At 41.7% G+C, this 12,731-nt stretch overlaps 1 protein-coding gene across 3 annotated transcripts in view; it reads right to left on the bottom strand.

The window, feature by feature from the left end:
* Positions 1-425: 425 nt before the first annotated feature.
* Positions 426-12,731, bottom strand: part of LOC133569326 (activated CDC42 kinase 1-like) — a 33,230-nt gene continuing 20,924 nt past the window's right edge. The window contains exons 15-20 of one of the 3 annotated variants that reach the window (XM_061921565.1): positions 11,257-11,427; positions 10,631-11,190; positions 8,231-8,366; positions 8,059-8,157; positions 5,352-5,484; positions 426-5,222 (exon numbers count right to left, since the gene is read on the bottom strand). In XM_061921565.1, coding sequence (XP_061777549.1) covers positions 5,221-5,222; positions 5,352-5,484; positions 8,059-8,157; positions 8,231-8,366; positions 10,631-11,190; positions 11,257-11,427 — 1,101 coding nt within the window. In that variant the 3' untranslated portion in view covers positions 426-5,220. Of the gene's footprint in view, positions 5,223-5,351; positions 5,485-8,058; positions 8,158-8,230; positions 8,367-10,630; positions 11,191-11,256; positions 11,464-12,731 lie in introns of all 3 variants that reach the window. The other 2 variants (XM_061921563.1, XM_061921564.1) reach the window with 2 other exon arrangements.

Here is a 12,731-nt window from a genome sequence, read left to right as displayed (position 1 = left end):
TGATCTTTTACGGGGTGCCTTGTGGCGACCCATCAGTGTTCCTGTTCTGTAACCCTGTACACTTTGTTTGTCTAATCTTGAACAGGTTTGTGCAATGACAATAAAGACCTACCCTACACTACTGAGAAGCAGTTTCGGTGGAAGTGCAAAAACAAAAAGGGCTTGAATCTGATTTTTCATTGTTTTATTGACAGATTCGGTTGTCATGCACAATCGCTACCAATTAAAAACTTTTGTTATCCGGTCGGAATTAGTTTTATCATCATTGGTCAATTACCAAGCCTTGATGAAATAGTGTGTTTTTTCGCTCAGCTTTTTTGGGAAATTCTTAGGTCTGGGCTATTCAGCAGGCGGCCCACCATACTAATTAATTAAAAACAGTACTTTATTGCTTCTTTATTTTTTTTATTAATCAATCCAACAAAGTAATACGCAATAAATCCATAATAATACAATTCCAATTCCAAAACCAAACCAAGCAACATTCCGAATAGCAATCAACAGATTAATTGAGGACACACAAACATGACACAAGACAATCCAAAAGTAGTCAAACAAAAATGAATAATATCAACAACAGTATTAATATTAATAAGAATTCAAACATAGCAGTGATTAGAAATCCCTCATTGAAGTTATCATCACAGCCATTTATAAAAAAAATAAATAAAAAATTAACAATGGTGTCTTACACTTGCATCACATCTCATAAGCTGGACAACATATTGTGTCCAATATTTTCCGCAAAGATAAAATAAGTCATTTTTTAGGTTAATTTAAAATAGTTAAAACTAGTAATTTTTTAACTTAGCTTTTTTGGGGGAAATTCTTAGACCTGGGCTATTCAGCTGGCTGCCCGCCGTAATAATTAATAAAAAATGGTACGATACTGCTAAAAAAAATTATTAATCAACCCAAAAAAATAATACACAATAATACCCATCCATCCATTTCCTACCGCTTCATTCAGAATAGCAATCAGAGTAATTGAGAAGACACACAAACATGACATAAAACAAACCAAAATTAGTCAAACAAAAATGAATAATATCAACAACAGCATTAATATTAATAAGAATTCCAATATAGCAGTGATTAAGAAATCCCTCATTTACATTATCATCACAGCCTATTGTAAACAAATAAAATCAATACATTTAAAGGCCTACTGAAATTAGATGTTCTTATTTAAACGGGGATAGCAGGTCCATTCTATGTGTTATACTTGATCATTTCGCGATATTGCCATATTTTTGCTGAAAGGATTTAGTAGAGAACATCCACGATAAAGTTCGCAACTGTCGGTGTTAAGAGAAAAGCCTCGCCTCTACCGGAAGTCGCAGACGATGACGTCGCAAGTGTGGGGGCTCCTCACATATTCACATTGATTTTAATGGGAGCCTCCAACAAAAAGTGCTATTCGGACCGAGAAAACGACAATTTCCCCATTAATTTGAGCGAGGATGAAAGATTTGTGTTTGAGGATATTGATAGCAACGGATTAGAAAAAAATCCAAAAAAAAAACGCGATTGCATTGGGACGGATTTAGATGATTTTAAACACATTTACTAGGATAATTCTGGGAAATCCCTTATCTTTCTATTGTGTTGCTAGTTTTAGTGAGTTTAATAGTACCTGATAGTCGGAGGGGTTTGTCCACGGGTGTGTTGACGCCAGTGTCTCAGGGGAGTCGACGGCAGCTGGACGGACGGCACAAGCTCAGCAGATATTCTGTAAGTGCTGACTTTTTAACCACAATTCTCTCACCGAAACCTGCTGGTTGACATTCGGTTGGGATCCATGTCCGCTTGACCGCGCTCTGATCCATAGTAAAGTTTCAGCTCCCGGAATTTTAAACAAGGAATCACCGTGTGTTTGTGTGGCTAAAGGCTAAAGTTTCCCAACTCCATCTTTCTACTGTGACTTCTCCAATATTAATTGAACAAATTGCCAAAAATTCAGCAACACAGATCTCCAAAATACTGTGTAATTATGCCGTTAAAGCAGACGACTTTTACCTGTGTGTGCGTAGCGCTCATACTTCCTAAAAACGCGTGACGTCTTGCGTTCACGTCATCATTACACAACGTTTCCAAGACGAAACTCCCGGGAAATTAAAAATTGTAATTTAGTAAACCAAAAAAGCCGTATTGGCATGTGTTGCAATGTTAATATTTCATCATTGATATATAAACTATCAGACTGCGTGGTCGGTAGTAGTGGGTTTCAGTAGGCCTTTAAACAAATAAAAACATTTTTAATTTTCCTGAGGGAACTCTCCTGAAGGAATCAATAAAGTACTATCTGTCAGGAAAACGCATGGCCGCCGTTTTGTTACCCCAAGATGCAAGAACCAGGAGAGCTGAGAGCAGGTAAGATGACTTTAATTATCATCAAAGAAAAACACGAAGCAGTCTTGCAAACAGAAGTTCCAAACAGAGAATTATCTTCGAGCACTGAGGAGTGCTCGAGTGAAAACATAAATAGACATATGTTGATTGGCAGCAGATGTGGACCGGCAGGTGAGGAGAAAACAGTGCTCCGCGGAATAAACAAGAAATTTAACAAAATAAGAGCACTGACGGGAAGTAAATACAAAAACAAAGAAAACCAACAGAAATGAAGTGACAGATCGTCACACTATCTATCTATCAATTTATCTATCTATTTAACTCACAATCCATCTGCATCCTTGGGTTCCTCTGCTCCACATTTAATTGAACTGTGACAGGCACGCTGTTTGAATGGAGGATAAGTGGACGTCACGACAGGTTGTAGAGGACGCTAAAGACGGTGCCTAAATGATCTCAGTAAGATATTACAGCTTGTTGCTGAGATTTGGTGACCTATATCGAGTAAAACATGCTTGAAACTAGAATGTCAAGTGTTGCAAGGCTGTGTGATCAACAGTCACAAGTATAAAACTACTTTTTTAAAGTAATCATTTCTTATTTCAAGCATGAAAAAAAAAAATCATGACTTTGACACAATAGTGTTTCATATAAAAACAGGTGACAGCCAAATGGACTTTGCAGTCTTATTTTCAATGAAACAATAGAAAATACGTACTTGTATAGTAGTACAGTTGTTATTAGTGAGAATATAAGTCTTTTAAAGGGGAACATTATCAAAATTTCAAAAGGGTTGAAAACAATAAAAATCAGTTCCCAGTGGCTTGTTGTATTTTTTGAAGTTTTTTTCAAAATTTTACCGGTCCCGGAACATCCCTAAAAAAAGCTTTAAAGTGCCTTATTTTCGCTATCTTTGAAACCACTATCCATTTTCCTGTGACGTCATACACTGCTGCCGTTTTTTTCGCATTAAATGTTGGTGGAAGGAAACGTAATATAGTTGCAAACGCGTCTGCAGGTTATCCATACATCTGTGCCATGTCTGCTTTAGCACCGACGGTAAATAGCATGTTAGCATCGATTACCTGGCAGTCACGCCGCGACCAAATATGTCTGATTAGCACATAAGTCAACATTAACAAAACTCACCTTTGTGATTTCGTTGACTTTATCATTGCAAATGCATCTGCAGGTTATCCATACATCTCTGTGCCATGTCGGTCATCGCCGGTAAATAGCATGTCAGCATCGATTAGTTGGCAGTCACGCCGCGACCAAATATGTCTGATTAGCACATAAGTCAACAACATCAACAAAACTCACCTTTGTGATTTCGTTGACTTAATCGTTGCAAATGCATCTGCAGGTTATCCATACATCTCTGTGCCATGTCTGTCATCACCGGTAAAATGTGGAGACACTCCCGCACATTCAATGGGGGTCTGGCGGCAGACACTTTTGCATCTTCGGGCCAGTGGTGCAACTTGAATCCCTCCCTGTTAGTGTTGTTACACCCTTCGACAACACACCGACGAGGCATGATGTCTCCAAGGTTCCAAAAAATAGTCGAGCTGAGACCCGTGTGTGTAATGTATAGAAAAAGAAAATGGCGGCTGTATTACCTCGGTGACGTCACGTTCTGACGTCATCGCCACCAGAGCAATACACAGAAAGGCCTTTGATTCGCCAAAATTCACCCATTTAGAGTTCGGAAATCGGTTAAAAAAATGTATGGTCTTTTTTCTGCACCATCAAGGTATATATTGACGCTTACATAGGTCTGGTGATAATGTTCCCCTTTAAAGGTATTTTTGGGTTCATTGAGGTTAGCTAATTGTACTTGTTTTGGAAAGTCCTGACAAGCCAAATGTTCTTGTTCTAATGGCAGATAATTTTGCTTGATTCAAATAAAATAACCCTCATTTTTGTATTTTTGTTTCTTGTTTTTGAACACTGACTTTTTGCAGGGTACCAGTGATTGTTTAATTGATTACAAAAAAATAAACAATACAGATGAAAAAAAGAACTATAATAACGAGCCCCCTAATCCGTGCGACCCTTGGAAAACACAAAACGGACTGATAACTTTTTAAAAACACATTTTTAGAGTGGACTCATGATTGACCCCAGGGGAACCTCATTCGTTGGATAACTAAATGAATGCCAAAAATAAATAAATACAAATGTGGCGGACAACACGGAGCTAACATTAGGATAAACAGTCCTGGTAGGTGTCCGGAGTCCAAGCCTGAGCTAAGTAAGCACAACTGACAAGTTATTCAGCTGGCTGGGAAATCCCACTTACTTGTCTGGCATCAAACTCGTCATGTGATTTAATACAACAAATTTGATTGAGTCATGAGGTAGATTGTCTGTCTGCAAACTGAGTGTGCGTGTGTGTGTGTTTGTTTGTGTGTGTGTTGTCACGCACCATCGGTAAATGGGACAGGAGTGCTTAGTGATGTTGTGGATGAGAAAGGCCGTCCAGGGATCACACAGTGATTCAGTGCGCCGCTGCAATCAATACGTGCGGGGAGGGATGAGTGCGGTACAGAGACTTGTCCCGTAATGGAAAGATCACACGTTTGATCCTGGGGGCATTCTCTTTTCATACCACTTTTATTTCCACCTGCGGATACACGACATAGGAAGTGTTGCGCATTCTTTTTATACAGTATGTTGGTGCATCTCAAATATGACATTTAAGTAGTAAAAATAAATAACCAGTGCGTGTCTGAGTTCAAGTAAGCGGTTCAATTGTGCGACACCAGTTTGGAGCATGTGTTCACAGTACATACAAGAGGAGAACATTCAATGCCGGGTCCTTGGACAGAAGAGTCGCCGCTGATATCACATGATGCTGTCACTTCCTGTCAGACAATTGAGAGAGAGAGAGGCAGTCAGAAATTAGGCACTCAGTGTTCCAGATGTAACATAGAGTGGATCTATCATAGAGCCCTGGGGAACACCACTTTTTATTTCCAATGGTGATTATTTACATATGCTGTTGCAGTGCGGTCCGTACGCGTCCAGCATGAGCGAGCTGGCCTGTTCCAGGTTCCACTGGCAGCGCCGCAGGAGAGCCTCGCACTCGGACCGGGAACGCAGGCCCAGACGAAACAACTGCTCCACCTTCATCCACAATGAAAGAAAACAAAACAGTACAACAAGAGTCATCTGATAAGGTTTTTGTTGTTGTCGTCGCCATACAACTTGGGACAAAAATATTGGGACATTTCCCAGCTACATGAAGTAAAAATTAAGAAAAAATGAGTGTTGCTCCGCCCATTTTTGCGGCTATCCAACATTGTGGAATGAATATTACAAGATTTTGGATGGGTTTATTTTTTTTACTTTTAATTCATCAAAAAGTTAAAGTACCACTGATAGTCACTTAAATTACTCTATGCGTTTGATGCCCTTGTTCCAACCCTTGGGAGGGGAGGGGAGCAGTGAGCAGCAGCGGTGGCCGCGCTCGGGAATCATTTTGGTGATTTAACCCCCAATTCCAACCCTTGATGCTGAGTGCCAAACAGGGAGCTAATGGGTCCCATTTTTATCGGCCGGCGTTTGAACTCACACCTACCGATCTCAGGGCGGACACGCTAACCACTAGACCACTGAGCAGGCTATTTAAAAAAAAAAAAAGAAAAAAAAAAAAAAAAAGAGTGTTGCCCGTGATTTAATTTTTGGGACAAATACACAGCATGGTTGCCATAAGTCAGAATGACTTGAAATTTCTTACACAACTGAATGCAGTCGCTACAAAACGACTCACGGTAACTTCCAAGGCAATTTGTCGAATCACCACCAAAGTTGGTACCCACCTAGAGGGTGTACAAAATAGGTAAAAAACATGGCCGCCATCAAGCAAAACAATAGTTGCAGGTGCACTTAACTAGGTGCTCATTTGTCTAATGCAGTCATTCTCAAACTTAGTGTTATGCGTGCTCCATTTAGTGGTACAGCAAAGAAGTCTGGAAATACACTATATTGCCAAAAGTATTTGACCACCCATCCAAAGGATGAGAATCAGGTGTCCAAATCATTTGGTCCGGCCACAGGTGTATAACATCAAGCACTTAGGCATGGAGACTGTTTCTACAAACATTTGTGAAAGAATGGGCCGCTCTCAGTGATTTCCAGCGTAGAACTGTCATGGGATGCCACCTGTACAACAAATCCAGTTGTCAAATTTCCTCAGTCCTAAATATTCAAAAGTCAACTGTTGGCTTTATTATAAGAAAATTGAAGATTTTGGGAACAACAGCAACTCAGCCACCAAGTGGTAGGCCACATAAACTGACAGAGAGGGGTCAGTGGATGCTGAAGCGCATAGTGCAAAGAGGTCACCCACTTTCCGCACAGTCAGTTGCTACAGAGCTCCAAACTTCATGTGACCTTCCAATTAGCCCACGTACAGTACGCAGAGAACTTAATGGTAAGGGCCGAGCAGCTGTATCTAAGCCATACAAAAACAAGTCCAATGCAAAGCGTCAGATGCAGTGGTGTAAAGCACATCAGCACTGGACTCTAGAACAGTAGAGACGCATTCTTCGGAGTGACGAATCACGCTTTTCCATCTGGCAATCTGATGGACAAGTCTGGGTTTGGAAGTTGCCAGGAGAACGCTACGTTTCGGACTGCATTGTGCTGAGTGTGAAATTTGGCGAGGGAGGAATTATGGTGTGGGGTTGTTTTTCCAGGAGTTGGACTTGGTCCTTAGTTCCAGTGAAATGAACTTTGAATGAGCCAGGATACCAAAACATTTTGGACAATTCTATGCTCCCAACCTTGTGGAAACAGTTTGGAGCAAGCCCCTTCCTCTTCCAACATGACTGTGCACCAGTGCACAAAGCAAGGTCCATAAACACATGGATGACAGAGTCTGGTGTGGATGAACTTGACTTGCCTGCACAGAGTCCTGACCTGAACCCGATAGAACACCTTTTGGATAAATTAAAACGAAGACTAAGAGCCAAGCCTTCTCGACCAACATCAGTGTGTGAACCTCACCAAAGCGCTTTTGGAAGAATGGTCGAAAATTCCTATAAACACACTCTGCAACCTTGTGGACAGAAGAGTTGAAGCTGTAATAGCTGCAAAAGTGGACCGACATCATATTGAACCCTATGGCTTAGGAATGGGATGGCACTTCACGTTCATACGTGAGTCAAAGCAGGTGGCCAAATACTTTTGGTAATACAGTGTATGTACTGCATATGGAGTATCACTCTTGACAATATTTGTGCACTGTGTGTAACGTGACAGTGGCCAAAATATTAAATAAAACCTTAGTCCTACCAGTCTACTGTATTTTTTTTAAACATTTATAGAATTTTTTTGACACAGACCTAACAGAAATACAATACAATACAAATCAAATATTATTTCGTTACTTTAAAATCAGTCAAATAAGTGCAGGCAAATATTGATATAAAGCCACAGACTGAATGCAGCAATACACAAAAGCAAACAAAAGGCTCAACAATCATCCACAATTTTAACCACGTCTCAATCGGGGTCAAACTGGAGATCAGTCTCGTTACACTACTGTATTTTAATGTTGATTATTATGGCGGTACTTGGAGAGCCAAGTTTTTTCTAAGGTGGTATTTGCTGACCGGTCTAATGATTACATGTGTTTTCCACAAGGCGCCACAAGCGTCATTTACACTAAAATTAGATATTTTGACTGTGAGCTACCTTCAAATGGTCGACGGCCTGCTGGATTCCCCAGTCGTGACTTTGCAGCGCAGCCTGACACTCGTCCAGAGTCACCCCATGAACGGCTCCTTGGACCTGCTCCAAGACAAACACGGCGCAGGATGTTACCAGACCCTCGCTTCGTGCGTGTTGTCTTCTTCCCTGCACACACCTGTATGATGCTCAGCTCCCGTTGCATGCTGGGAGCTTCCGTCCGTCCGTTGTTGTTGTTGTAAGAGGAGTTGGACTTGGCCCGGGCAGGGTGCTGTATCATTGGTTTGACCGCCGCCATATTGGCTGCGCCGTACCTTGATTAGAGGGAGACAGGAAGTATTAAATACTGCCTTTTGAAACCAGTTTTTCAAAGTGTATTTACACAATACTAAAAATTATATTATAGACAAAGTGTATATAGAGAAGTATATTAACTTCAATAAGAGTGTTTTGAGCTAAGTGCTATTACTGGTTATGTGGTTTGCTTTAAGTTGCAAGTACTGTAAAAGGTTGAGTCACAAGGATCCCTGCCATTAGTTAGCATAAGAAAAGTCAAAGTGACCCCCTTAAGATCCGCCTAAAACATCTGATCTTACTCGCTAGCATTAGCTTATAGCTAAAGATCAACATAACTTAGTTTTACACACATGAAAAGGAAGAAAGTGAGTGTAAAAGACAGTGCCGAGGGAAAAAAAGTGGATAATATTCTCTAATTTAAAGAAAGAAATCATCAAAAGCATGACCGAGCGTGTCGCCAACTTGATGAAGCAGTTTAAGCGTATCACTGAGAGTCTGCAGCATACTGAAGCAAAATGAGTAACACCAGCCAAGAATGTTGAAATAATAAGGAAAGGGCGAAAATGTATCCATGAAAATATCAAGAAGCTGCTGACGGTGTGTTTAACAGAGAAGCAGATTGAAGAAGAAACTGTCAAAGTCCATTCTCAAAGGTAAAGGCTGTACATTATTAGTTATTAGTTGTACATTCGGTATAGCTCGGTTGGTTGAGTGGCCGTGTCAGCAACTTGAGGGTTGCAGGTTCGATTCCCGCTTTCGCCATCCTAGTCACTGCCGTTGTGTCCTTGGGCAAGACACTTTACCCACCTGCTCCCAGTGCCACCCACACTGGTTTAAATGTAACTTAGATATTGGGTTTCACTATGTAAAGCGCTTTGAGTCACTAGAGAAAAGCGCTATATAAATATAATTCACTTCACTTCTATTATATTGTATTTATACAATATATATTTTTACATGCAAGTTTCTTTTCAAAAGTTATGTACTAAGGGTGCACACAAAAGAAAAATCGATTCACATCCGAATCGCGATTCTTATTCATTCTGATTCTAAATCGATTCATATTAAAAAAAATTAAAGATTTAAATATGCATCATACATCCTATATATACATATATATGTATAGATGTATTGTAGGAAGGGGATTCATAGAGCCCCACTCGTCCCGGTTTACCAGACGCATGATACGTGACGAATTGGGAGGGTGCACTGTCCACTTTAGCCGCCAGAGGGCAGTAGAGTGTTGAATATCTTGAAATGTTTTTGGTGGCAGTTCCAACTTTGACCACAGCGTCAGTTGCCATGTCGAGTGGCGCTTTCCTTCATTTTCAGCAGATAGCATTCCAAAATGATTAACCCCCCCCGCCTCTTATCTGAGATCCACCCAGGAACGGGACCATATGAAACCCTTACCAACTGTAATATATATATATATATATGCATTTAGAAAATAGATTTTGTAGTTTAAAAAAAAATATATATATATATATATATATATATATATATATATATATATATATATACTTATTTATTTAAAAAAAAAAAAAAAAAAAATATATATATATATATATATATATATATATATTATTATTTAATTTTTTTTACTAAAAATCTATTTTCTAAATACGTTTTAAGGCCATTTCTATGCAACAAAGAGCTTTACTAACCTGAAAGCTGTTTTAAAAAAGTTTAATTATAATTACACCAAAAAAAATATATTGCGAGAATCAGTTCAAATCGAGAATCCTGTTGAATCGAATAGTCACCACAGAAATTCAATCCTCAGGTGCCCAAAGAGTCACATCCCTACAAGTTAAATGTTAACATTTGGGTGTGGGCGGGACAAACACAGATTTAATTGGTTTCTATTCATGTCAATAGGGGATGTTGACTTTATATACAAGTGTTTTTAGGTAACAGCTCCCTCACAGGACGAATTAAACTCGCAAGTTGAGGTACTTCCGGAGAATATATTTTTGTCATTTACTTATATCCATTTTTTTTCAGTGTAGACTGAGGGAATCAAAAGCAAACATCTTGGAAGGAATGACGTCAAAGGGCACAAACATTGGGAGGTGTGTGAAGTGATTCACCACATAGGGAGATAAATACACGCGAGCCTGTCAATCAAGCAGAGATTGTATTGAGTGATTCTTCTGCTTAGAGAAGCTGCGGTAAAAACAGCGTTGTATGTGCCAGCGGGGCGAAAAATAGAACGCGCTTGCATAACTGCCGCTACAAGCATCTTACGCCAATAACTCTAGATATGTCGTCATCGCACCTTTCCAGTAAAGCTGGTCGCTCTGGCAATGGGGCCAGGGCAGAGCTCTGCGAGCTGTCAATCGCAGAGGAGAGTCCACGAGGCTCCCGCAAGGCCAGAGGATCCAAAAAGGAGGAAGAAGAACCAGGAGGCGGGCCTTTGGGAGGGGAGCAGGACAGCAGGGGACCCAGGAGGCCAGACGCCCGACGGGGGGAGACGGAAAGCGGGGGAGGTGGAAGGAAGGCGGAGGACGGCACCAGAGTGAGCGGCGAGGAGGAGCGCGAGCCCGGCTGGGAGAGGGCGCGGTCCCGCGGAGGGATCTGAGGTGGGGTGTCCTCCAGCTCCAGAGAGATGGAGCTGTGGTGCGGGTGGGAGGTGCCCTTGGAGGGGCGCAGCGGGGGCGCGGGGCTGCGGGGTGGCACCACCGGTCGGTCCCCGAAGCCCGACGTGAAGCTGGAGGACGGCGAGGGAGGCGGCAGGTAGATCTGCCGGTGAGGCGTCAGCGGCGCCAGCGGCGGTGGGAGCGGCGAGGAGGGCAGAGAGCGGCCTGTCGCCATGGGAACCTGCATCTTCACCATCACCTATGTCAGCCCGGGGACAGAAAGTTAGCTCAAACAACGACACTTCGGACTTTAACACCTATCCACCTCTCGCTGGAGCTCCTGGAAGAGGTCGGCCGACTGAGACTCGTTCCTGCCCAACATGGCGGCGCCGGAGGGAGTGGGCGGGGCCTCTTCCGTTGTCCCTTTGTTGATGGATCGCACCTCCTGGTCCTCCGATTGGTCCGGCAGTTCCGTAGCAACCTCGTCGTAGGTCGGCTGTGGGAGGGGCCAGTCCAGGATGGAGGGCGTGTCCTAAAATATTGAAGTTACTTATACTTGGCAATATTTTTATCATGATTCAAATGTCCTGCTAATATATCCCTCTATACATTTTCTACCGCTTATTCCCTCTGGGGTCGCTGGTGCCTATCTCAGCTACAATCGGCGGTATATTCAAAATAAAATTAAAGGCCTACTGAAACCCACTACTACCGACCACGCAGTCCGATATATATATACATATATATATATCAATGCTGAAATATTAAAATTGCAACACATGCCAATACGGCCGGTTTAGTTTACTAAATTACAATTTTAAATTTCCCGCGGAGTTTCCTGTTGAAAACGTCGCGGAATGATGACGCGTGTTTGTGTCGTTATTGGTTGGAGGGGACATATTAGCCCAGCACCACTTACGGCTAAAAGTCATCTCTTTTCATCGCGCATTTACACAGTATTTTGGACATCTGTGTTGCTGAATCTTTTGCAATTTGTTCAATTAATAATGGAGAAGTCAAAGTAGAAAGATGGAGGTGGGAAGCTTTTAGCCTTTAGCCACACAAACACACGGGGTTTCCTTGTTTAAAATTCCCGGAGGTGAAGCCTTACTGTGGATCAGAGCGGTCAAGCGAACATGGATCCCGACTACATGTCAACCGGCAGTTTTCGGTGAGATAATTGTGGAAATAAGTCGCCTCTTAATGGAGATCAGCGGAGCCAGCGTCCTCCTGCAGCTGCCGTAACTTCTCTCAGAGACTCTGGCGTCAACACACCCGTGGCCACACCCCTCCGACTTTAAGGTACTATTTAACTCACTAAAACACTAGCAACACAATAGGCAGAAAAGGGATTTCCCAGAATTATCCTAATAAATGTGTCTAAAAACATCTGAATCGCTCTCACTGCCCTCACCTTTTTTTTGTTTTTTTTCTTGGCCTTCACTCTCACTACCCTTATCCACAAATCTTTCATCCTCGCTCAAATTAATGGGGAAATTGTCACTTTCTCGGTCCGAATAGCTCTAGCTGCTGCTGGCTATTACTGTAAACAATGTGAGAATGTGAGGAGCCCTACAACCAGTGACGTCACACGCACATCGTCTGCTACTTCTGGTAAGGGCAAGGCTTTTTTATTAGCGACCTAAAACTGCAAACTTTATCATCATGTTCTCTACTAAATCCTTTCAGCAAAAATATGGCAATGTCGCAAAATGATCAAGTATGACACATAGAATGCTATCCCCGTTTAAAAAAGAAAATCTCATTTCTGTAGGCCTTTTTACAGAGGTTCCTTTAAGT

Source organism: Nerophis ophidion, linkage group LG15 (assembly GCF_033978795.1).
Source record: "Nerophis ophidion isolate RoL-2023_Sa linkage group LG15, RoL_Noph_v1.0, whole genome shotgun sequence".
Lineage (NCBI taxonomy): Eukaryota > Metazoa > Chordata > Actinopteri > Syngnathiformes > Syngnathidae > Nerophis > Nerophis ophidion.
The sequence above is the reverse complement of the archived record's forward strand: the minus strand, read 5'-3'. Positions and strand labels throughout refer to the sequence as shown.